The 26,033-nt window shown below is 39.4% G+C and overlaps 1 protein-coding gene across 3 annotated transcripts in view; it reads left to right on the forward strand.

Annotated features, from left to right (window-relative positions):
• Positions 1-26,033, forward strand: part of RPS6KA2 (ribosomal protein S6 kinase A2) — a 285,833-nt gene that overhangs the window by 113,979 nt on the left and 145,821 nt on the right. The window contains exon 1 of one of the 3 annotated variants that reach the window (XM_002188307.7): positions 10,752-11,518. The exons of the other annotated variants lie outside the window; for them this stretch is intronic. Within the exon in view, the coding sequence (XP_002188343.1) occupies positions 11,420-11,518 (99 nt within the window). The 5' untranslated portion in view covers positions 10,752-11,419. Of the gene's footprint in view, positions 1-10,751; positions 11,519-26,033 lie in introns of those variants that run through there. 3 annotated transcript variants of the gene reach the window in all.

Genomic DNA, 26,033 nt, shown 5'->3' on the forward strand with positions numbered 1-26,033 from the left:
GGCTTTAAACAGCCCTCTGAGTTTCTGCAGTGCAGCTATAGGTTACTCTCTCACCCATGTGTGGATATTTTTCCTTTTCAACAATCCACAAATCTTTTATAGATTAAACTTTTAGAAAAGCACATTATCTCAAAGCATAATTTCAAGTTTTGCAAGTTTTTAGCCAATTCACTTTGTCTAGTTTTATAATAGTAATAATAATAATAATAATAATAATAATAATAATAATAATAATAATAATAATAATAATAATAATAATAATAATAACTTTAAAAATGTCCTTTCTATACCAGAGCTGTTATTTTAACTTTCAGTGTGATTGGAAGGATAGTTTGACATGGCCCGCTCAGTGATTCCAGTTCTGCCAGGCTGGGCAGCTGCAACATGCCAGCTCTGTGTCTGGGAAGCCAGCAGTTAGTGTTGGCTTTAGCCATCCCTGCCAATGGACGAGGCAGAGGTGCCTCACAAGCACACACATTCCTGTCCCCTCCACTGGAAAAAATATTGAGTAGGCACAGATATTTGTTTAGTGATTCAGATCAGGGAACTGAACTGGTTTAAAATCAGCATTCTGGGGTGGTATTTGGACCAGTTCTCCAGTTCAGTTCATTCTGTGGCTGTGGGAATATTTGTGCCAATAGAGATGAAGTAGGAAATGATGGCCTGGAGATGGCAGAGTGAGGCCACAAGCGAGGGCTTATGCCAGGACTAATGATATTCCTTTAATGAGCCAAGATCTTCTTTTTCTAAAATAAAGCTAACCTCCACACAGCCTCCAAACCCATGTTTATCCCTGTGAGAAGCAGATGGCTTTAGCTTCACTCCTCCTTCCCATGAAGAACTTGTTTCAGTTCCATTTCTCAGCATCTCTTATAGCTGCACCCATCTTCCAGCAGGTTAACTGGGCCAGGGCTATTATATTTTCTTCTTCAGTGAAATCATAGAATCATTTAGGTTGGAAAAGACCTCTAAGATCATTAAGCCTAATCATTAACCTGGTCCTGCCAAGTCCACGACTAAATCATGTCCCTAAGTGCTGCACTTAGACATATTCTAAATACTTTGAGGGATGGTGACTCAAGTGCTTCTCTTGGCAACTTGTTCCCATGCTTGACAACAATTTTTGTGAAGAAATTTTTCCTAATAGCCAATTTGAATCTCCCCTGACAGAGCTTGAGGCCACTTCCTGTTGTCCTATTGCTAGTTGCCGGGGAGAAGAGACCATGCAACCTCCTTTCTTCAGGTACTTGTAGAGAGCGAAGTCTCCCCTGAACCTCCTTTTCTCCAGGCGGAGCATCCCTAGCTCCCTTAGCCAATCCTCACAGGAGTTGTGTTCCTAACCCTCTTCCAGCTCTGCTGCCCTTCTTTGGACTCACTTCAGCACCTCCATATCCTTCTTGCTCAAAACCTGAACATAGGATTTGAGGTGTAGCCTCACCAGGGCTGAGTACAAAGCACTGCCTGCCCTCATCCTGCTGGTCTCACAAGCCTGGATGTCATTGTCCTTCTTGGCCACCTGGGCACATGCTGGCTCCTGTCCAGCTGGCTGCCCACCAGCACCCCGAGGTCCTGTTCCACCAAGCAGCTTTCCAACCACTTGCCCCAAAGCCTGTGGCAGTGCAACAGGTCAACACTCCGCCCCTGCCTCGGTGTCATTTGGTGCAAACTTGATGGGAGTGCACTCAATCCCTCATCAGATCAGCAATAAAGATATTACACAGGATTCGCCCCAATACTGAGCCATGGGAGACACCACGGGTGGCACAGCTGGACGTTTCAACGCTGATGTTTCCCGTGTATCACTATGACTCCAGAAGCCAATAGATTTTAAAGCTTTGTGTGCTCAAAGACACACAGTAATGCTTCAGAATTCAGTCATGCTGCTAAAAGGATTTCTTTCCATCTATTACCAGTTTAAGTGTTACTACATAACAGGTACAGACCCTTGAATATCCCTTTCTGATTTGTTCTGTCTCATATTTCTTCTTGCATGTTTTTGGATCTTCTGAAGTCCAGAGACATGCCATAAAATAGTCCCTAAAATCAAGTACCAGGGAGCAATTCTCTTTTCAAGCTCAAGTTTTGCTTTTAATTTTTTTTTTAATTGTTAGTTTTGTTATTTCAACTTTCTTGAGTTAAGAGGAGTGAGTTGTGCATTTGAAGAGACAATCTGGGGAGGAGGAATTAAAGAGATGAGGAGACGACTCTGAAGTCAAGGAAGTGACTAAATATGTAAACATTAAGAACATAGTAAAATCACGGTGGAAAAAAAGAAAGCATTTTTCAGTCCCCAGGGCATTCAATAGTAAGGTTCTGCTGTGCTTTTCTGAAATGCTCCTTGATGTCCTTGCTTGCAGTTCCTAAGCAGCCCAGCTAGACCAAGATGTCCTTGAAAAGCTTTTAGGAAGCTGTAAAAATTCTCTTTTTCCTGTGATGATGGGAGGGAGAACGTTGTTACAAGTCTGTATAGTAGCTGCATTGTCTTTTCCTCCCATCTGACATATATATATCTATTTTCTCCTTTGGGAGCTGAAGCAAAAGAACAATCTCAGTCTCCTAATTGGTAGATGTTCTGCCCCACATCATCGTGCATAATAAGATTTCATTTGTTGCAGGTATTAAAGGAAGTATCAGAATATTAAATCAGATCCCAGTAGCATATTAGGGCAAAGGTGTCACATTCCAGTGAATATATATCATGTGAATCACACAGTATACATGGCAAATTTTATGAATTTGAGATGACTTCTTTGTGACTTTAATTATGGTTCAAAGGTAAGTGGTTATTACAGGATTTTTGATTGATTAAAAAAAATATTGGAGACAAAAATCCGCATTGCTAGTGAAAGAATGAATTTCATATTTTTGTTGTGTGTTAAAAGATGTTTAATTTTGTTTGAAGAATGTCACTGTATTTAGGTAGACAATATCACTTGGGAAGCATTTTATATCATCTTGGCCAAAACTGTATATCTTCCCTGTATATGGAAGCACGTGAATAAGTATTTGAACCTTTATTAAATAGCATAGCTTACTCTATGATATAATTAATTGCACACTTTAATCTCTAGTTGATGAAAAAGATAAAACTGCCATTTTTGTGTTGTGCACATGGGGAGTTAGATTCTTGCTTTGTTTGTATTATACATAGTGTTGCTTATTTCTCTGTATATCTCATGTTAGGGTTGTTTTGGGATTTGAAAAGATACATGAAATTCACATATTAAGGATTAAAATGACTTAATATGATGAGTTACCTTTTTTTTTTTTTGTCCATTAAGTTAATCAAGAATTTGGATATTGAATATTCCACATGTGCTCTTTATGATTAATTTTGTACACTTGTTAGATGAGTAGGAAGACATCTACAAGATATTGAAATTTCTTGCAGATATTTGATGATACATCAGCAAGGAAGACTCACTTCCAGTGTGGGCAGGCTCAGATATGCAGGAAGAACTTCATGCACTTCCTGCTGCCTGGTGACTTAGGTGTGAGAAGTGACACTACACTTAAGAGAAGGTGATACTTTGTGTATCTGAAATTAAATAAGGAAAAGGTCATCTAACATACTAAATATATCCAAATACTAGTGCAGTCTTGTGACAACAATCAGTCCTAAACCAAAACATTTTGTGGTTTGTCTTTCTTGCCTTTGCTAGTCAGCAGTGCCTAAAATAGGACCTTGGACTATATTGTTCTTGATGAATTAAGAAATTATGTGTCTTAGTGAATAGAAAATGGAACCTAACTAACCTTTTGAGGGGTAAAATGATAATGTGTTTTTTTCTAGTTTCATACTTCCTATGTTGCTGTATTAGTCACAGAATTTAGAATTTTTTTTCTCTGATGGTTTCTTCAGCTTCTATTTAAAAACCACGCAGGGATAGATGTGCCTGTAATCTGGATCTTAGTACTGTCACTACATTAATTTTAAATGGTCCTTCAAAAATTGTCTAAACAGCCTGACAAGTACAACAAGAAAGAAATTAATACTAAAGATTTAAAGTGATTAATAATTTTTTATTTACAAATCTCTTTTTTGTTGTGTTAACGTGGGGTAGGTGTTCATACAACCTTAAGCCAAATTTTCAGTGTGTTAGGTGTGTAATATATTTGGAAAATATTCCATGTGTCATTTGTCCTGCTAGATGTAATGCCTACCAAGGTAAATTTGCATGTCCCATTGGTTTATTCTTTGACATTACTCACAGTTAATCTCTTTCTGTAAAAAAAATCTAGCAAATATGTGACAGCCTTCAACTAAAATTTCAGCTGTGAAACACATAATATCAATCATTGTGTTTTCTCTGAAAGAGCTGTCTTGGAGTCTTGCAGTGGCAGAATATTCCAGCCCCATTTCATGGAAGGACATTTGAAGCTGGGTTTTTCCTCTGTGTTGCAGTGCGGGTGCAAACCTTTAGCATCCTGAGTTTACATACCCACTTGTCAGAGTGCACTGTCTCCTTTCTGGCTGAAAATACCAGGAGGTATTTTCTTCACTAGGGACAGGAGATGCCAGTTGGGAAGAATAAGAGAAAATGGTGCAATCTGTACCCCCATTCTGATAGAGGATCCAGGATGTGGCTGGATTTTGTATAAGCCCTGGAGCTAGGCATAGATAGAGAGTTTAAGGTTCTTCAAGGTCATACAAATAGTTTCAGATATAAAAAAAGGATATTAATTCAGGTCACTCAGTTTTACTAAACATGATGCTTTTGTATACCTCTTTAATTTTTGTGCCTTACATGTGTGGTTTTATTAAATAATTAAAGGGGAAAATGTTACCTAAAATTGGTACTTTGCTGAATAAAATTTGCAAGCCCCATTATACACTTTTCTGTTTCTCAGGGTTTTAATAGCAAACAGTGGTCTGGTTTTTCTGCTCACTTTAGTGTCAGCTTGCTCTGTCAATGATTACTAGAAGTAGATATGGGTGCTCCAGTAAATGTTGCATGCACTATTTCTCCTGTTAAGTGTAGGATATCTTTCAGAGACTATTAAAGGAAAATTGCCTATTAGCAGATTTTTAACAAATGCCTCTCTTTTTAATATTGTTCACAGCTAGTCTGAATAAACAGTAAACATGTGCTGTGCATAATGAAGTTCTTCCATCCAGTTTTCTATTGTATAACGTTTGCTCAAAGGATATTCGTAAATATTCATGTGATAATACCATTAGTACTTCAGTTACTAAGTATCATCCTTCCTTCCAGAAAACTTCCATTCCTTTGTAGGAGAACAGTATGATTGTCTGATTGTCCAAAGGAAAGAAAGCAGAATTGTATCTTTGGCAATCTCCTTCATATTGGAGTAGAAGCTTATGTAATATGAAGGAAATTGGATTTTTGGGTTCTTTGTCTTACATTTCTACCTAAGCCACCAAAATCCAGCAAGACCAGAATATAGTATCAGCCAAGAAAGTAAAAGGCTCAGTGACACTGCTAAAAAGCCAAAAAAAGGAGAATTAAGGCTGATACTCTTCCATGAAGATTGTTAGACATCGTAATATCCATCCTAAGAGCAGTCCACAGCTGACTGAGGTATGTGTGGCCAGTGAAGTTGCTGCACATTCTCATGAGTGTAAGAAGCAAAGCACACATGGGAGCAGTCAATACAGCAGCTGTGACACTTGCCAATCTGATGCTCCATCACTAACACAGATACTTTTGTAAGAGTTAAAATGTCTGTCATCTGGTGAAAACTCAGTCAAATATTGTTTTCTTATTTCTGGAACTATTATTTCTGCAGCGCTCCTGGGTCTTCCTTTACAAATAAGAACAAGCCACATATAGCCTCATAGTGTAGCTCATTTGGCAGTCTGAAAGTTGCACTATAACCATGTGACTTGTGGGTGCTTAGGAGGGATTGAGGAAGATTTTTAGGCAACTGAACCAAGGAGACATCAATGGTATGAAGGGGAGATTTAGCTTGTATATTAGGAAAAGGGTTTGTCATTCAGAGAAGGCGGTTGGGCACTGGAACAGGCTCCTCAGAGAAAGGGTCACAGCACCAGCCTGACAGAACTCAAGAAGTATTTGGACAATACTCTCAGGTACATGGTGGAATTCTTGGGGCTGTCACATGCAGGACCAGGAGATGGACTCGATAATCTTTATGGGTCCCTTCCGACTCAGGATATTATGATGGTTCTGCTCCAGCATGGCACAGAGATGGTTCACACTCTTAGTGCCACTGTGTAATATTTTTTTTTTAATCTTACTGTTGATGTAGTCTACTGAAAACTTTTCAGGACTTTTGTCTCCATCTAAGCTACTTGCATCTCTGCAAAATACCTATTCCAAATCTATCAAGAACTTATTTTGATGCCCATTTTTAGGAATGTTTAAAGGTGTTGAATGGAATCCACTAAGTGGAATATCACCAGATCAAGCAAAACATGTCTTTTTAAAGTCACTCTCCTGTGGTTTATGTACTTCTATTTATACTAGTTACTCTTCATATAATTGCCAGTGTGTTGGATGATGCTTTTAGCAACAAGGGAATGACATAGATGGGGATATAAGAGACACTCTGCTTTTGCCTTGAGTTTACAAGTGCAAGATTAAACAGTTTTGTTTATGTTTCTCTTGGGATTAGAGAAGCCTGTGTCCTGACAGTTCATCAGACCCAGTTAGACAAGACATATGACTTCGTTTTCCCCTTCCTTCTGAGCAGTGATTTTAATCTGCAAGATGGCTAAAGCAGCCTGCACCTCCACTGGAATAATACATATACTGAAAAGGAATACAATTCTGAACCTTTGATACACAGCCAGAAGGTGCGAGAAAGGGGAAGAAGCACTTTCCTTCCTGCCTCTTTGCTTGTATCCCCTTCCAGCCAACATGGCTGATCACTCATCAGTGCTGGTGAGAGATGGTCAATCACTGCCTGTCTTCTGCAGTGCTGGCAGGGCAGTGTGCCTTTTTGAGAGAGAATACTCCAGTGATGTGTGTGCTAAGTAGTACTTAGCTATGTACAGCAGCTAGAAAGGCTGAGACACACATTGGTATATTGGTGTAATGAGAGCAAACCCAAGCACTTCTCTGGGCCAAGCCCATCCCATATTATTGAAAGAAACATCAAAAAAAAAAATAGCCACTTTATGTGTTCATTGAGGAAACAAAAGCCATATGGCAATTTGTCCAGCACTCAAGATGAGGAAACAGCAGTCACTGAAAGAGTCATATACAATCTAACCACTGGGGGGGAAGTGTTGTTTCTTATTCAGCTGATTGGTGTCCCTTGGAAACATCTGCTCTTGCTCCTGAGTTTCTTTGATGAGGGCATAAATGAAGCTGCGTAATTCACCTTTTCTGTAGCATTGTCTCTTGGGCCTCTGTTGTGGGAGTCTCATTTTCCTTTTCTCTGCATGTTGTGTTCTGATAATCTTATTTGTTCTGTCTGTGGTGTCTCTGCTTCTGAGGCTTTCTTATTTCTTTCTGGATATTTTTCTGGCTTTCTGACGGACTTACTGAGGTATTAGTAATACTGATTGCATTTGCAAGGAAGATACTATCAATTCATAGTTTTTACTTTTCAGTGACGGCTAAATTTACTCAAGTAGCAGAGTCATTCTGGGTTTGCTCATAAATTGTTGATTCACATAAAAAAAGAGAAGGCCTAATTTCAACATAGGGCCTGATGTTCTGTGTAATACAAAATTTCTCTTGGTAATTATATCATCCAGTTTGTGGTAGATATCTTGGACTTGCATGTTCTATCATTTAGAAATTGATGACTCATCTGGCATTGGCTACTAGCATCCTTCTCACTTGGGTGCTGTTCAGGCTGTTCTGCTGCCCCCCGTTAATTTTTTAAGCCTGGGTCCTTCGGTTCTTTACTGCTCTTGGTATGGTCCATCTGTACAAATGAGGAAAGAACCTTTGGCTTTCATTAGATATTAATTCAGAATTCTCCATTTTTCTTTTAAAAATTCAAACCCAGGCTATGTAATATCTATTTTTTGGGGATTCCTCTTGGAGAGTTTGTCTTGAATCCTGGCTACGAGGTTTTTGTTTTGGGAGCTTTTTTAAGCCTTTTTCCAGCTGAAGTAAACTTTATTTTGCTATTAAGCTCACTGGGAGGAGGGGCAGCCATAATATTGTATTTATTTATTTTGTGTTATAGCATATACTATTCTAGTTTTAAAAAGCATATTTCAGAATACAGATGAGTATTACTGGTTGATGCCAATGTGTCATATGTCCCCTCCACCATTTTTGTTGTTTATTGCTGTCTTAAACAGAGACATTTGGAGATTTTTTCCTCCATCTAGTTCCTCAGCAGTTAAAATTGCTCAGAGGAGATAAATAATTTAAAGACATTAATTTCTAAGTGCAGTTAATATTTCACATCGTAGATTGATCTAAGAGTAGTGTGTTTATAAATGTTATGCTGAATGTTCCAATTTAATAGCATTTCTTGGCTTGCACCTTTTTATTAGAATCACTGTGAAAAGTGGTTGTCTGACTTATGTGAAAGTTTCATCTAATGCTCTTGATCTCTCTTATTTGTTTTTCTGAAGAAAGGTTAAGTTCAATGTCTTGAGGCATGCCACAAGGAACTGTAATAGAATTTGCTTTTCACATATCTATACCTATGCTTTAATTTTGCATGCACGTGTATTTTGTTTAATTTCTGCATTTGTATTTTTATGCACATTTTTATGTAAATTTTACATCTCAGATGCTTTTGCTTTTTTGCAAAAGTTGGAATATATTCTGCAATATCTCTGCTGCCTGGTAGAGTAAAGGTGGTTGGTTGTCCCACTGTATTTAATCCCTAATCAGCTGTCTCAAAGCAGAGTATGAAAACAAGAAGAGAAATGCCTATTTCCATGCCTGTTTCATGTTAGGGATGTAAGAGAGTTACTTCCTAACCATGGGCAGGATGGTCAGTGTTATAGTCTAAACATTAGCATACAAGCTACTTTCTGCTCTGATGTGCACAATAAATTGCCAATACATAGTGTTTGATTTGAAAAAAAAAAAAATTATTTTTGTGGTAAAGAACGAAATTCTGAATGTAGTAAGTGTACCTGATAGTTAGGTATTAAGTCATGGCCTGTGTAATTTTATTGGAAGTTTATTACAGTGCAAGCACATTTAATGGTGAATGCACGTCCCTGTATGTGAAATCACCACTGATGTAATGAGAAGGGAAGGTTGGGATAAATCTGCCAGTGTAATAGTGACAGGCACTCATAACTTCATGTCACTACACAGAGCCTGTGTATTCAAAGCTGGGAAATTATCACCTCCTCTGCATTAATAAAATGTCAGTGACCAGAGATGTATCAGTGACAGGAAGGGTTCAGGGACCTTTCCCTGGACTTGTCTGGTTGCTCTTTGAGGCTCAAGTACCTTACACAAGTGGGATTGTGTGAGGCTGCCAAAAGCCATTGCCACTACAAAGCCTGGTCCAGCTTGTGCCAGGACATCTCTTTGCCAGGGAAAAGGCAGGACAGAAGTAGCAGCAGCTGTGTGGTGTGTCAGGACAGGTGAGGGGGAGATCAGGTGCTGAGTGCCTGAGGCCTTTGTAACACTGCAGATTTTACTGCAGCAAGGTTGTGAGGAGACACAAAACTTGACTAGAGAGACTGCATCAGCAAGTAATTTTGGCATTGACCAACTAAATTGCCTTTTAGCCTATTCATTGTTTTGCTTGTGTATAGGTGTTTTCTTCTTTCTGAGGTTTTCTTCTTGGACACTTGCCCCTGCTCCAGGATCTTTAGTTGGGGAAACAAGTGAACTGTAATGGCAGAAGGCTCCTAGGCTTGACATAGCTTGCACTGGGGCAGCACAGTGAAAGCAACCACCAAAGGTATTTTTGTTGCAAACCAAGAGAATTAGAGAAGCAATCAGAAGGTGTGCTGAGAAGGGAAAAGGAAGAAGCAGACTGTCACAGTGAAACAGTTACCTTAGGCTGGAGTAGCACCAGGGTCCAGTCATAGCAGAGTCAGGCTCTATGAGATTACAGAGCCCAGCACTAATGGCAGCCTTTCCAATCTAGCCTCCTTTTTAATTAAACCATAAATGCCAAAGTATTGTTTTCTCTTTTTTTTTTCTTTTTTCTTTTTAATACTTCTTTGGGTGGATATAGGCCATGGTGAGCTTTAGGCAGAATAGGAAAAAGAACCTGAGAAAAAAGTCAGATATTGACTGGCATTGCTAGCCAAGGTAGTTCACAGCAGAGCCCAGATATACAAGTAAAGCAATATACACCTCTCTTTTAGAGCAGATGGACTTGAGAGGTGGTGTCATTTAACCTCCAAGTCTTCTCAGGCTGTAGTGATGTCCGAGGTTATGGGAGAAAGGCATGTCTAGGTGCTCCTCGGTAGTCAGAAAGGAAAGGCTGCCATGGAAAAGGAGCCTGAACTGTGTGCAATAGGCAGAGGAAGCTCTTTGGTCTCTGGAACACACTGAGATTCATTAGTCTTTGAAGAACAGCTGAAAAATGTGATTTTGTTGTGGGGAGGTGGGGGTGCAGCTGTAAGTCTGCATGCTTTCTGTGCAGCTCAAAATTACAGCCCATAAATAGATGTACATACTTAACCTCCTAGTAGGGCTGCTGTAGTACAATAAGAATAGTAATACTTGCCATTTAGATTGCGCTTTCTCTTTTCAGAGCTGTGCCAGTGTTAGGTATTTCAATGTAAAGCGGGCGGGTGATTGTGAACAGGATATGGTGAGCTTTTCAATTTGGGGGGGGTGGGGAGTGGGGTGGGGAACGACAGTGCTATTTTGCATACTCCGCGGAATAAAGAGACTCAAACCCTTCTATTCTGGCAGCGGGGGCACGACATCTTTCAGCTTTCTTCCAGGAGCGACTCTCACAGGGGAGCCGATTTCTTCTCGGATCTGACCACCACAGCCCTCAGTAATTATAGCAGCGTCTGAATTCTGAGCTAAAAACAGAAGTGCAGCATGTGCCTATTCCCCATGTGATTCAGAAAGCAGGAAATTGAAAGAGCCTGACTGAGAGGAGAGGGAGCGCAAAGCAATAGACACATCCAATATTTGTCTGAAACCTGCTACGCCTGGGACGCAGGAGCTGCCATCCGCCGGCGCTGCTTCTGCGTGCAGCTCGGCCGAGGCGGATCGGGCGTAGCGGGACCGAAGGCAGGGGGAGCGGCGGGGCCGGAGCTGGGCTCGCCGCGCCGCGATGTAAACAGCGCCGAGCGGAGGCAGCGCAGCGCCCGCACGCTCCGGGCTGCCGGCAGCCGCCCGCGGGCTGCCCCGGCTCCGCCACGCACCTCCGGCGGCGGGTCCGGCTGCGGCCGGCTCCATGAGCGAAACCAGGCACTCCGGAGCATCTCCTGCCTGTGGATATAACCAGGGGGCAACCGGGATGCGCTGAGCTTTCTCCGCCGGCGCCGCAGCTCCTTCGTGCTCCGCGCCGCAGCTGGGACAGGGCGATGGACATGAACATGAAGAAGTTCACAGTGCGTCGCTTCTTCTCCGTCTATCTCCGCAAGAAGTCTCGGTCAAAGAGCTCGAGCATAAGTAGATTTGAGGTAAAATTCGCCTTAACTTTGTTAAATGTAGCAAATGCTGTTAGGTGCAGGTAGCAGACGTACAAGAGAATGCCTGCATTTACTGATGTGATAAGTAGTTAAAGGTGCTCTTTCCCTGGAGGTGGTGATATTCGCACCCAATGTTCTTTGTTTCGGTATAATTCAGTGCTTTTTCTCGGTAGTATTCAATACATTGCATAATATATTTAGTGTGCTGCCAAGAGTCCTTTTATCAGCCTTGCAGGGGAGGAGGAAGCTGGTTCAGGACATCATGAAGTTGTAGGAAATAATTACAGATCCACTTAAATTAGCACAAATGACACCATAGTTTGAAATAGCCTCATATTTTAGTCTTCCCCTGCATGTGTACCATTCTTTCTTAGTGCTAGGTTTCCAAATAATTAATCAGTTTGCTAGTGCCTTTCAAATACATGTGGTATGTTAGACAGGGATTCTCTTGATTATTTCTCCATAGGTTCTCATGCTTGCACATATTTTTTGCATTTATCATCTCTCCTGGTATTTTTTTATTTGCTTTGTTTTAGGAGAAGTTGTTCTTTAGAAGCCGGGAGGACAATGTCAAACCAAACCTTTCATGATTTAGCAGTGTGGGGAGATGAAGGTAGTTCAAGTAGGAGTCATTAGCAAATTGGAATGTGTGAATGGGTTAGAACCCGGATTTCTGCCTGCCTTCCCCAAACCATTGTTCTTCAGCCCTGTATTTGGAGCTGTGAATAGACGGCAGGATGTGAGATCAGTTGAATAGATGTCAGTTATATTTATTTTGTTCACTTTACCATTGCAGATGATCTGCAACCTCTGCATTAAAATAGAGGTAGATGGGGCCCGATTCCCTTCTGTCTCACATTTACTTTGTGCTGGTGTACTTCAGTTGACCTCTGAGGAGTTACTCTGATTTGCGCTGGTACTCCCAAGAGGATGATTAGTCTTACGCTGTGTGAATACATTTTGAAACGTTATTCCCTTAGTGTCCTATTTAAAGCACCAGGTAATTGTTCGAACATAAAGTTCTTCATGTGTCATTGCATAAACAGGGCATGCTGAAAAGCCATGTTTTTGACCTATGTCATTTGTTGGTTTTTATATTCTTTCCTAACTATTTAAAACCAACTTCCTTGAAAAATGAGCATGTAAAATTTTATTTTCACCATCAAAGAGACATGCTAAGCATTTAAAACAAACTAATAAATCCCTCCTTGGAACAGTCTCATCCCAGTAGGACTGAGGGGAGAGATGGGGATACCTTTCCTTTCTGATTGTCTAGTCAGAATCACACAGTTTAAACTAGAATAAATGTTCCTTGTAACACATTGTAAATTCTCTAAGCTCGTGCTCCAACAGAGACAAGTAGACCTGGAGTTACTTGAAGGAGTTCTGAGACAAATGGGTATCTTCACAGGCCACCAGTGTCAAGGTGGGATGTTGGGAGGGGAGTTGGAATGGAGAGAGCAGAGCCCCACCAGACCTTATAACTACTCATTTGATAATGCCATAGTACAGTAAATAATCCTAATTATTTAATTTAGTAGATAATCCAGTGTGAATGACCAATACAATTCAGCACTTATATCAGGCTAGACTCTTGTTTCACGTACAAAAAAAAAAGTGTCTTTGCAATCCCTTTGACTACTGGTGTTAGATTTACTGGACTTTCTCCATAAATATGAAATAGTTTTCCCTTATGAGCGTTGTATTGTAACAATTTTTTTCTGTTTTTCAATAATTTTCTTCAAGAAGCAACCTGATATATATTCTGTTGCACATGTAGCTTCAGAGCATTTCATCTACGTCCCTCCTTTCTTCCCTGGCTTGTCAGTAATGACCAACTTGATGGAAAGTGACTCAGTATTATAATGGAGTGAAGAATAGGGGCTGTTCCAGCTATAAAGAAAAAAATATTCATAAAATCTGTTCTGCTATTTAAGTGTGAAAAACATCAGAAATGTTTCTTCTTTGGGCAGGGGGCAACGGCCAAACATGAACATCAAGTCTCCTCTGTGGTTTTCATCTCTGAGTATTTCTGTGTATAAATTTGTAATTGCAGGCTAACAAGTGCTTATCAGACAAACAGAAAGTGTGAGGAAGCCTGTTAGATGGTTTTTTTAGAAGGGAGAATATTCTTCATCCTGGTAGGTAGATATTTTAAAAGATGCAGCAAAAAGATACAGTTTGTTACATCATGGAATGAGTAAAAGTAGAGGAAAGAAATTTGGAAAAAACACATGGGGCATTGCTTTGCTTAGTGTGCATTAGCTAATGCACCTGGCAGAAATTTTGTTGCACGATGTAACTTGAAATTTGGATGGGAACTGTTTTTACTAGGTTCTGTGGGATTTTTGTTATGTTGTTCTTTTGGCAAGTTGGGAAGGAGGGTTGAAGGGTTTAAGATAGACACTGCTAGGCTCAAGCATTTAATATGCTTAAAATACCACTCTTAGAGTAGATTAAGAATAATACAATATTCGTTATTAGTATCATGATGAATTACTTTTTCTACTGTGATATTCTATACTTCAAATTCATTTGTAATGAGTGTGGTAGCTTACAGGGCCAGGATACAGCTGAAGAAAAGGACTTAGCAAATCACAGCTTGTAACCTGACCTTTGCTTGATTGTTTCAGATGCCAGTGTCATTGCTATACCTGAAACAAGATGATCACCTTGGGTAAACAGCTGGGTTTCACACTTTGTCCAGCTAAAAGAGGCAGAGTGCACTCTGGTAAATGAAATGGTATTAGGGTTTCATTTCATCTTGCCTAAAATTCACACCCTTTTTTTTATTCTGGAAAAATCTGGCTGAAATTTGAATTTATTTGGCTACAGTTTAGGGGTTTAAGTTTATATTATTTTTCAGTATGGCCTCCATTGTCCTTCATTGAAAAGGTATCTAGTGATGTAATTTTATTGAATGTGCAGAGCCAAGTTTTGCCCTTCTACATGCACAGAGTTCTGATTGAAGTCAGCTGAAAATCCAGCAAAGTCAATGGGAATTGCATGTGTGCATCTGAGAAAGGGCTTTGTTTATGGTTCTTGCTGAGTGTTGATGAACATGAATGTGAAACCATCAGGATAGAGTACACACAGTGGGGATCTGCTAAAGACTTTGAGACCCGGTGGAATGCATCTTATGGCAGTGAGCAGTATCACTTGATTTATAAATCAAAATTTAAATATGCCATTGGAATAAGCTAGCAAATACCTAAGCATATAAAGAATTTGATAATATTAATTCCAATGGTGCAAGAGCATTTTTTTTTCCTTTTGAGAAAACTACCAATTAAAACATTACCTTTTATTCTTTTTGGAGATGTTTCTGACTTTTGTGTTCCTGACATATTTTTAATTCATTATTCTTACACTTTAAGTTTTCTAATTCGTTTTTAGTCTTACTGGTAATGATGAATCCAAATTATGTTTAATCTATGTATGGGGCTTAGAACCTGGCAGAATTCTTGGAAATTAATTCAGAATTAATTTGGGACCTGGTGTGCCTTGGCATGGTCAGTTTGAGAGGCAGGATCTCCTAAGGATGATTCAAGTGTGGGTCCTCTTTGTTTTAAGCACTGGTGCAAAGGAAATGGAGGCGAGCCTATGGAGGCTTGTAAGTAGTAGTGCAGAAGGACTGGCACTGCCTTTGTAATACTTTGTTACAAGGGATTTTTGGTTCTAATCTTGGGCTCTGATTCTGATTTCCTACAAGCTAAAGTTACAGCAGCCTTAGGAAAGAGCCAAAAAAATGCTGAGCTAGACTGCTTCTTTTCCACAGTGGCTGGAGAAACAATGCTTTGCTTGCAAACATTTGTGAATTCTTCTGCACTTTTATAAGGAGAAATTATGTTCTGTATCACCAGTATGTCCTTTATTCTGTCTTTTTAAAATTATTTTTGTAGTTACTCACTTGGTAGAGGAATAGAGTCTTCCTATCAAATGTTAGCCAGAATAAAGGCAAGTTAAAGAAAGGAGATGGGGATTATCAGCCCAGGAACATCTCTGCAAGGTGTGAGTCCTGAGGCAGCTTTAGTTTTTACTTTTTTTCCCCTGTGGTAATGATCATCTTTTTGACGTGTGTTCTTGTTACAGCAGAAGGTACCGACACTGTTGTAGTGTCTAACTTGCCCCAGCTGCAGGCAAGACTTTTATGAGAAAGTGCTGCAGTCTTGTAGTCTTGCACGGCTTGCTGGGGGGAAGGGAGGCAAGGATGGGAGAGAGGGCAAGAGTAGGAGGAGTGTGTAGTCCCTCAGGTCACTTGAGGAGCCAAGAAATCCAATTTTCAGGCTCATTTTGTTAACTTGCTGTGTCATTACAGATGGTTCAGACCTTTGTGCTTTGCATTTCCCATTTGAGAAAAGGAAAATTTTGATAAATATTCCAGTCCTTTGATACTATTGTACCTATTTACCCTGGTTCAAGGGCAATACTGATATGTGTACACTTTCATAACAAAGGAATTGCTTCCAATTCCCCAACTTATTCTGACTTTATCCCAAATAAATTCTCATGTGCCTCAGGCTTGATATGTGTACCTTCCAACAAGCCTTAAATTAACTGCTGAGGTACAGAAAGGAAATATTAAGTGGGTAGATGTAGGGATAACGTACACAGAAAATTGGGACTGAAAGGCATTTAAAAACCCTTAGTCTAGACCCCTCTTCCCTCCTTAGGCAGCATCAGCTATATCTAAACTCTTCCACCAATGACATTTTTCTAACCTCTTATTGAAAGCCTCCAGTGGTAAGTGCCCATAACCTCTGTATGTGGTATATTTCGCATCACTATCCTTAACATCTCAGGGTTTTCCTAATATCTAACACAAGTTTCCTTAAGGCAGTTCAAGCCTGTGTCTTCTTGTCCTCCCCACTGTAACTGTGAAAAGGAGTTTCCTTTTCTTTGCAGCATGATTTTTATGCATTTGGAAACTGTTCGGGTCTCTTTTCTCAGTCTTTCTGGAAGGGTGGGAAAAATTTATTTTCTCCTTTCTGAAAGTTAGGGACTTCCAAGAACAAGACTCTGGGCCAGTTACAGTGACATTGTTAGGGAGTATCTCTTCCTTTTTTGGATGCTGGTTGTTCCTTGTAAAAATCAATTCTATCTCAAAGGCCCATACTCTGCCAAAGACCAATCCAAATTGTCATTTTATGCTCCATTTCCACCATCTCAGTGTCTGCGTGATTCCTTGATCTGATGGTATTTGGCAACCAAGCCAGTGCTGACAGAGTTGATCCATGGGCTCTGGTGTCGAATGAATTCTGACATAGATCACACAACTAACTCAGTCTCTGGTCACATAGCCAGGGTATGTGAACATCGAGCAGGGACATGGCATCGTCATATAACAGAAGAGGTCTTCATTTGGTTGTGGGATGAGTCCTGTCTGACCCACAGATGGGACCCACACTTGCCTACAAACCAATGATGGAATGACTGAAAGGGAGAGGGCAGTGCCCTTTCACTCTCTGAGCCAGCAAGTGCCCTGATTCCCTGTGCCTGGAACATCTGTGTGTGGGTGTACAGGAGACAAAGAGATGAACCTCAGGGGCTGGTTGGAACCTGTGGGCAGCTGAGCATTTATTGCAGTAATGTAGCTTTATGCAAGTGTAATTTTATTTGAAGTTTTAGCTCATCATAGTATGATGACCTGTCTGACCCTGTGGCACAAGAAGTCTGTTCTCGGAGGGTTTAGCTCTCCTACATCTATTTTTATTATTAGTAGCATTTCCTTCATACAATTTTCTGCTAGTCTCAGGAGAAGACCCCTTTTGTGTGTGCTTTCTACATTTGTGTCATCACAGGTAACTGGAAGTATTTCTAAAGTAAGACAGAAATTGGAACAAAAGCCCTCCTTATGTTGATTTACCAGTTACTCAAGTACAAATACTTTTAGTAAAAATATTTTCTAGTAATTTCCTTTTGTTCATTTTACAAGACTTACTGTCCCATTTCAGCAAGGATTCCATAAATGTGTTTGCTGTTAGTAAAGTCTCCAAGTGCTGCAGAGAAGCAGCAGCTGGTTCTGCACGCAGGACACACTTCTGTGCGTGTGTGTTACCATCACCTCTTACACAGAGCTTTTTGTTTTGCTTCCTGGAGAACAAAGTTTCAGGAAATGAAAAAGAGCGATGTGATTACTAAACCTGCCTTGAAAAAAGCTTTCTGACTGAGGATGTATAAGGAAGCAAGTGATCCGTCCATCCAAGGTCCTTACATGACAGCTAACGATTCACATGCAGGGAAGTGCCTTCCAGGCAAACCGTTTGGGGTGCACATTTCCTCAGTGAGTGCATGGATGGTGGTGGGGTGGCCACAGCATGGCTTTGGAAGGCTTGGAAGGGAGCAGTTGTCCTTTGCTGTTCAATCTCTCTCACTACTTTGTAATGTACTGTATTTGAAACATATAAGTATTTCAGCAGAGCTGCTTTTACTGTGAGATGTGGGAGAACTTACAGCTCTCTTCTAGCTGAGAGCAGGAGTTCAAGGGTATTGGAAATGCAAACCTTTTAGAGCACAGAAGAAAAAACCACAAAGTTTATAATGAAGAAAATATTTTCCTTAGATTGCAGTGTATTATTAGACATTGTGTAGCAGTTCATAGGCAAGAAGGGAAGATACAGTTTGCCATTGTTCCTTCAGGTGGTAAGTAATGATAGTAATAGGCAAAATGACAGTTGACTCATTAAACCTTAGCACATTAACTCATATAAAATCCAGATGTAATTCAGGAGTGTCGCCTCTTTCCTGCAAGGCCAAATCTGAGACTGTGTATGACTGGCAGAAAGCAGTAAATAATTTTACTTTCAGGAATTGTTATGAGTAAACTGGGAGGTGGTCCAAGTGTGTGCGTTTATCTATTCACCTTTCTTTTCTTTTCTCTTGGTAGAAATTTCTGTCGCTTTTTTCCAGTGAGTAACAAAGAAAGGCCTGCATCAGTTCAACTTTGTTTTCTCTACCTTCATGTTGCCAGCAACTAGAGGACAGGTTCTGTGACTCTGAAAGATATCTTAGTCTCAAACTTCTGCATCAGTAGACCTCCATTCCAGTCTTCGCTGTATTATACAACCTCAGTCTAAATGATTTAGTCCAATTTGCATTGTGATTTTTCATCTTGAAATACGTAACTTACTGTACTCTAGGACTGAAAAACTAGATTACAGCTGTGACATAGAAAAACCTGCTATTAATTTATTTTGAGTCAATGAGAGGCTGTTCAATCAAGTGGTTCTCAGTGTGTAAAGTTAAACTAAAGGTGCTTAGAGTGTGTCTGGGACAGCAATTACACATTGTAATTGCATTAATTGAAAAGCTTTCTCTAAGTATCTGAAACCCTGCTGGATCTGCTGCTAGTCTGCACAATTTCTACTTTAGGGTCATGGTATGGTTATGCATTGAAATTATTACTAAAGAGTAATCTGAAAGCAAGCCTTTATGTTAGATTATTTCTGTGACACAGTTCAAGACCAATTCATATCACTAGATTTGAATTTTTTTACTATTTAGTGTGTGCAGGTGTTAAATAAAACATACTTCAGAAGTTTTTTTATAACATTTCATTATGTCGTAAAAACTTGAAGCTCTTTTCTGGCAAGTAAAATCACTTATTTTTGTTCAAAAACAAACTCCTTAATATTCAATTAAATCAGCACTATTAGGATAGCTAAACCAAGATGTTTTCAAAATGCAAATGATTTTCATGTGTTGGCATTGTATGGCTGATTTCAAACATATTGCCATGCCTAAATTTGAAAGGATAGAGAAGCTGATGCATCTGTTCTTGTTTTTCAGACTCTTGTACCCTTGAGAGTGACCTTCTTTGTATATGGCAACCAGTGAAATAGGCATAAAAGGAGGGAAGGAAAGGGTGGTAGTTCACCTTAGCTTTTACTTCTGCGTTCTGTCAACTTCTCTTCAAATTCTAGTACCAAAAGAGGACCACATCATTGGGTTTACTCAAGAAATGGGTGAAAGTGGGATATATGAGTCCATGCAGAAAAGTGCTGTGTGTTGTAAATGAAAGGAAGTCCCCACTGAAGTAGGCATCAATTAATCCCTTAGTCTCTCCAGCACTGTGAAAATGTCCAGGTTTATAATGATAATACTGTTCTATTTTAGTTATTTAATCCTCTTTTGTTCATGGTGAAGTTTTAGCAATTGTAAGGCAGAAAATACATAAAGCAAATAAAGCAGGAGTTGGGTCAAACTAAGCTGAGGGGGATTGAGGGGAGGCTTTGCTTTCTCCTATAAAAAGTTTTAATGTGCATTATCCTTAGTTTGTGGCTAAATCAAGATATTATGTCATGAGGATAAGCACTTGGGGGGGTATTTTCTCTGGTCTGAAAAAAGATGGTTGTGTATACCATGTTAATTACAATTTTTGTCTTAAATCCAAGAGAAAAAAAAAAAAATCACCCATGTTAGCAGAGCTGGAGACAAACTAGTTTTCCAAAATCAGTTGCTGAGATTTTTTTTTTCCACCATGATTTCAAGTTTTTATGCAATTTGCAGAATTGAAGAATCTGTACTAAAAACATACTTCAAGTGTGCCTACATTTTTTTCATAATTTTGTGGAAAAATTAATGTCATAACATAATATACCAAGTGTCAATGCTGATAAGGATGGTGGGCCACAGAACTTACTCTGTCTCCAAAGTAGAAACTATTTATTCACCCACTTTCCCCAGTTCCAACATCACAGCTATGGCAGCATCCAGATGTCTTCTTTTCCTACAGCTGTTAATGCCATTGATGCTACAGCATCCCTTCTCACACAGCAGAGCAACTCCATCTGTATTTGCTTTTCTCTGAAGGACTGTATGCTAGAAAAAAAAAAAAAAAGCCTAATAGCATCTTTTGCCTGATGGCGTGAAATGAATTTCTGAAAGTTTCCTCTGCAACAGGGATTTTTTTTATTCTAGCAAACAAATTTTTCATTTTTCCCAGACAGGAAAACCCATATGGGACATTAGAAGGAATACTGTTAATGATTCTGAGGATTGTCACTTCCAAAGCACAGACTACCTCTTGTCATTATCTGCCAAAAGATACATGTGCTATCCCAACTGCTTTTTTGAAAATCTCTCCACACATCAGGATATAGCTTACATACCAATTTATTCTTGGAGATGGGTATTCCACTGTGAAATGGTGTAAGTTACCCATAACAAAGATAATTATGTGAATGGTGCCAATTGCAATTTTTCCCTTGCTTGGTTTAAAAGCATTTTTTCTCTCTCTAACAGGTTGTAAAAGAAGCCATAAAATTAATTTGAGTAATGTTTGTATTGAAAGAAATGCTATAATAGGAAGACTTTTGTGATTTAATGGGAGGAGTTGTTTCCCTGGAGTTGTAAGGAAAGTTTTAAGATTTTCACTTAGTGTTTCTGTCTTTCTCATAACATGTGTAAAATGAGTGAATTAAAACTGTAATCTTTTCCAATGCAGATAATCTTGGTCATTTCAGAAACATAACTCTATGAAGAGTCTTATTTATGAAAAACAGATCAGTCCTTTGCTTCTGCTCTTGACCACTTACTCTTCTATTGATCAGTTTAGGATTTGATTTTTGCCTTCTTTTTTGTGTTCATCTCTTCCTCCTTGTTGTTAGCCACAGGCACAACCATGGTAATTATAACCTGTCCCCAGGGAAGTGGGGACTTAAAAAACATTTAATGGGCTGTATGTACCACAGCCAAGAGAAAATTTGACCTTTTACCCTGGCTTTTAAAATCCTTCTGCTGGTGTGAAATTCGTGGGACTGAGAGAGAAATAAGAATAGAGCTCTCTCCATGGAGTACCACTATGGTCTACAAGCACTCATTTATCTTCCTGGTGATCAGAGAGCTGCTGTTGTCTGGGATTTTGTGTCATCTCTTCAGGGAGGCACATCAACTCCCCATTTTTCAGTTACTGAAGAGAAGAAATTAAGTTGTTTTGCCCTTCTGGGATATGATTCTTTACTCTGGTCTGCAGGCTTTTCTTCCCCCTTGTAAATAAAGGTTGACGATTTGAATGTGCTGTGTGCTGGTGTAGAATCACGCAGCTGGGCTGCGGAAATGCTGAGCTCCATGCTCATGGGAGCTGTGTCCTTGAGACCAGGCTCTTGCCTCCTGGTGTCTACTGAAACTCACTTTGCCTTCTCAGATGTTTCCCTTGTAAGGTAACAGTTCTGCTTTTTCCTTCTCCCTCACCCTATCACTCATCTGATCCAGCTTTTCTGTGTTATGTTTTAGACTCAAACAATGCAATCACATGTTTTTGCTTTTCTCATACTGCGTCTGTTTTGGTACTTTCCACCCTCACTTCACTGAGGTAACTGGGCAGCCATCAGTAAAAACAAAACTTTGTTTGAGGAGGTGCTGATTCAGAGATGATACTCACCTCTGAGGCTGGACAGTGCTCAGATGGCTCTGGAGCAAATCCCAGATGCAGTACTTACTGCATATCTCAGAAATGTCCTCATCTCATGTACTTCAGTCCTTGCTTATTTCTCTTCAAATGTCTCTGCATTCTGGCTTTCTGTAGTTTAAATGTCTTGTGATCATTTCTCCTTCAGGGAGAGCATCAGAAGAAACTCCTAGGGAGTCCCCTTGCCTCACAGCTCCCAAGTGTGTTGCTGAGGGTTTCATACCTATGACTCAGTTCCCAGTTGAGAATGAGAGTCTGTCTGTCTGGGATTTTAGTTTTATATAGTACAATTTTTACAGCACCTCTACTCTGACTTTGAAGCATGGTTGCTATGGCATCTTCGATATCTTAGAAAATAGTCAAATAAAGATAACAATGTTCACATTTTGTGTTGCATGGCAGCTTTTGTGCCTGTTTTGTCTCTATGTTTTCTTTTGAACCTTGATGAAAAAAGCTCACAGTGAAAATGAGATCTCTTGTCACTCTAGATATGTGAAATCATGCAAAGTTTCATGGTTTCTGCTCAGTCATCATCCATTTCCACTTCCTGAAAGGAGTAAACTGCGTAGTTAATCTTGGGATTTCCATGACAAAGTTAAAACTAGCCTGTGTTAAGTTATTCATTTATGATAAAAAGATCTCCCATTGAAAGCACCTTACCATTGTAGTAAACTAGTGCAAACTTACATGATTCAGAACAAAAGCAAATCAAATAACTCTTTTTACCTCCCCAGAGCTGTAATGAGATCTGAATCAGAAGAAAACTTGTATTGATTTTGTTGGGACACTTAACACCACAGCAGACTGGCTTTGTTGTTGATGGCGCAGCATTCCTTCATCATTTCCAAAATTTGAGATATAGTAGAATGCTTTAACAACCTACTCTAGGTAAACTTATTTGGCTTCTCTGTCTTCTGGCTGGTTGCCAACAAGGACTATAAAAACCGAACAAACAAAAAAACCCCACATAATTTAATGTTTAAACACATCTTGTATTATTACCAACTTCTGGGCTCACAAAATTAGTGTCCTCATAGCTGAATGGGTAAAAGAGGGTTATGCCTTGGCCAAGCCTGTGAACCTAGAAGGCTAAATTTGATAGTGTTGTTGGGTATTGCTTATGGCAATACATCTGGATCTGAAATCACAATATTTTATCCATGTGGCCTCTAAAATATATTGAGACTGTCAAATCAGGAATCTCTCTTTTTCTCAGTGTAATTCAAATTCTTGTCTTGGATTGTAAAGAGTGTCTTGTTCTTTCTTCCTAAACTAAAAACTTTTCAAGGCATATTTATTAAATAAAACCAGCAAAGTGAATCTTGAACTGCTGATGTTCCCAACTAGTAGTGGATGAATGAGGTATTCTGCTACTCCTGCAGGGATGAAAACCAAAATGTCAGAGTATTACAGTGGTTTTCCTTTACTTTTCTGTAATGGTGATGTGTCAGTGTGCTGTGTGTCTGTCATGTAGTCATCTGTGTGAATACAGGAAATTGACTGAAAAACTCAGTTGTTGATTTGGATTCCTTTTTAGCATAGATCCCTAAAGAAATGAGGCTTTATACATGCCTCCACTTTCCTTTCTTGCCCTTTGCTTTGAAAGAACTGTCAAATTTAACAGAGAAAGGGAGAAAAAATAGTGTTCTTGAAGGCATAATGTTCCTGTAAGATTCTTGAAAATAGGGCCCTAGAGAAAGAACAACACTGCTACCCCAAAACAGGAGGAACAGGGAGTGGGAGCAAATTTGTTTGCCCCTAAAGAAACCAGAGAAAGATGGTGAGAGAGAAGGGGACAGCTTGATAACAAATGGGGATTTCTCACTTCCCTCTTTTCAGAACATTACTAGACTTTGATGCCAGGAAGCAAAATAGGATTTTTTTGGGGAGAAGTGTGTTTGGATTTGCTGCAGAAACAAGTGGATTAGTCTATTTACCCATGTAAATATTTGGGTTTTGAAATACTATAGTCCCCAGCAATGATGTCATTTCTCATAATAGTGCTGTCTTTTACTGATGTTTTTCCCTTAGGATGAAGTAAGCAGGCTCTTTTGTTTTAACAACTCCTGCTTCTAATGTAATGGGTGAGGCAGAAGAAGTCAGTAGCAGTGCTATTTTATGAAGGTTACTGAGATGCTTTTACTATAAGGGGCAGACAATGTCGTATAATACTGGGGTTTTTTCCCTTTGGAATCCAGTGATTATCTTTGTGTGGAAATGTATTAAAGATATTTGCTTGAAGTCACTTAAAATGTGATGTACCAAAGGGAAAAAAGAAGCATTTGACTATAATTTATGGAGTAAAAAACTCACAGAATACATTAAAAAAGACTAATTTATCAGTAAAATTATTTTTAAAATCCTGTAGAAGTTAGTAGAAAGTATAGGCTGGCAACAAATTAATCAGAAAAAATTATCATAGTATTGTAACTTACAAGGTTTTAGAAACCTTATTACAGAATTATAGTAGAATATCAGTGTATGCTTGAAATATCCTGTCTCGCTAGCTCATTGTTGCTTTGATGACGTGAATAATTAATTTCTTTGGATAAAAGTGGATATTTAGGCTGGCGAGAGAGGCTTTGCAGGTGCAATGATGAGTCCTCAGGCAGGAATATTTGAAGTAAGGAAGTCTGGGAAGAATATTGATGTTTACGGATGCTGTAATCGAAATAGTGCATTATAATAATTGCTCTTAAATTCTGCTGCATATAACTAAACACTATCAAATTACTTAGTTTGGTGTCTTTTGCATGCTGAACAGTCAAGTGGGTCAATCTACAAAATTTTGACATTTTCTGATATTTGCAGGATGTGTAAATAGCAAAGCAAGATTTCTGCTTGGTGGCACTTCACTTGATGAAGCTGCTAATTTTCTTAGCCGAGACCTGACTACATACCTGTGCCCTACAAACTGGAGTTAAAAGTGATCACTTTTGCACAGCCTCCTTACACATTGCCTCTGAATTGCAAATAAGACATCTATGCATACAGGAGAGAAGGGGACTTGTGTGGGCACGTATAACAAATGTTTTACACTAACCAGATTATGCACATCTTTTTAACAGACAGTCTGTTCTGTTGTTTGCAATAAAGGGAACATAAGCAAATAATGTCTAGTGGTCTTTGCTCTTTTTCAGGATGGTTTCTGAACAGGATTCAGATGATACAATTCCTAAGGAATGTGTTGTAATTACAGCCTATTTTGTGTGTATGTATATGGCACTTACATGAATAATGCATTTAATGTTGTAAATACATATAGTATGACAGTTTTTTCCATGGAAAATGCTGCTAAGAGGATTAGAGTTTGATCTCATAATACTGTACACAGCCTCTCGTTGACTCAGAGCAGAAGGTTGTTTGGTTCTGGCAGTCACCAAACAGATCAGCAGCTCACATTCTTGCTGCTGACATTCTGTTTGAACTGAAATTGCTAAAAAGATAACTTCTTTTTTTTTAAACTTGTGAAAGTCTCTCCCCAAACGGATATTTTGCAAATTATTTTAAAAATGTTTTCTCTATTTCAGGGTCTAAATTCCTCTTAAAATTATTTTTAGGGCATAAATGAACAATTTCTGACCTTGTTCCTTCTCTTTTGTTCTCAGAGTTGAGCCATTTTTCTGTATTGTCTCCTGTCTCCACAGGTGTAGATTTCCCCCTTTTGGTCTGTTAGAGGCTCTTCCTGTCCCTGAAAAGTGCTGCTAATGAAATCATCTTTTCCCCAGCTGCTTCAGATGCATCTTCTGTTCTACTGCTGAAGCCCATCCTGTAGACTAAGCCACTTACCTCCCCTTGTTTAAATATCTTATAAACAACCATTCTTGCCACTAACTGAAGCAAAGAAGTTCATTTCATGCTGCAAACGTACTTTATTTGAAAGTTCTGAGGATTTTCTGCTGCCCTCACTTCCACTCTGCAGCCCTTCCCTTTCTTGTAGAATGGCTTGGGTTGGAAGGGTCCTTAAAATTATTTCAAGTTTCCTGCCATGGCCAGAACACTTTTCACTAGACCAGATTGCTCAAATCTGTATCCAACTCGGTCTTTAACATGTCTGGGCAAGCTGTTCTCTGGTCAGGCTGTTCCAGAGTCTCACCA

This window comes from Taeniopygia guttata, chromosome 3, assembly GCF_048771995.1.
Source record: "Taeniopygia guttata chromosome 3, bTaeGut7.mat, whole genome shotgun sequence".
NCBI lineage: Eukaryota > Metazoa > Chordata > Aves > Passeriformes > Estrildidae > Taeniopygia > Taeniopygia guttata.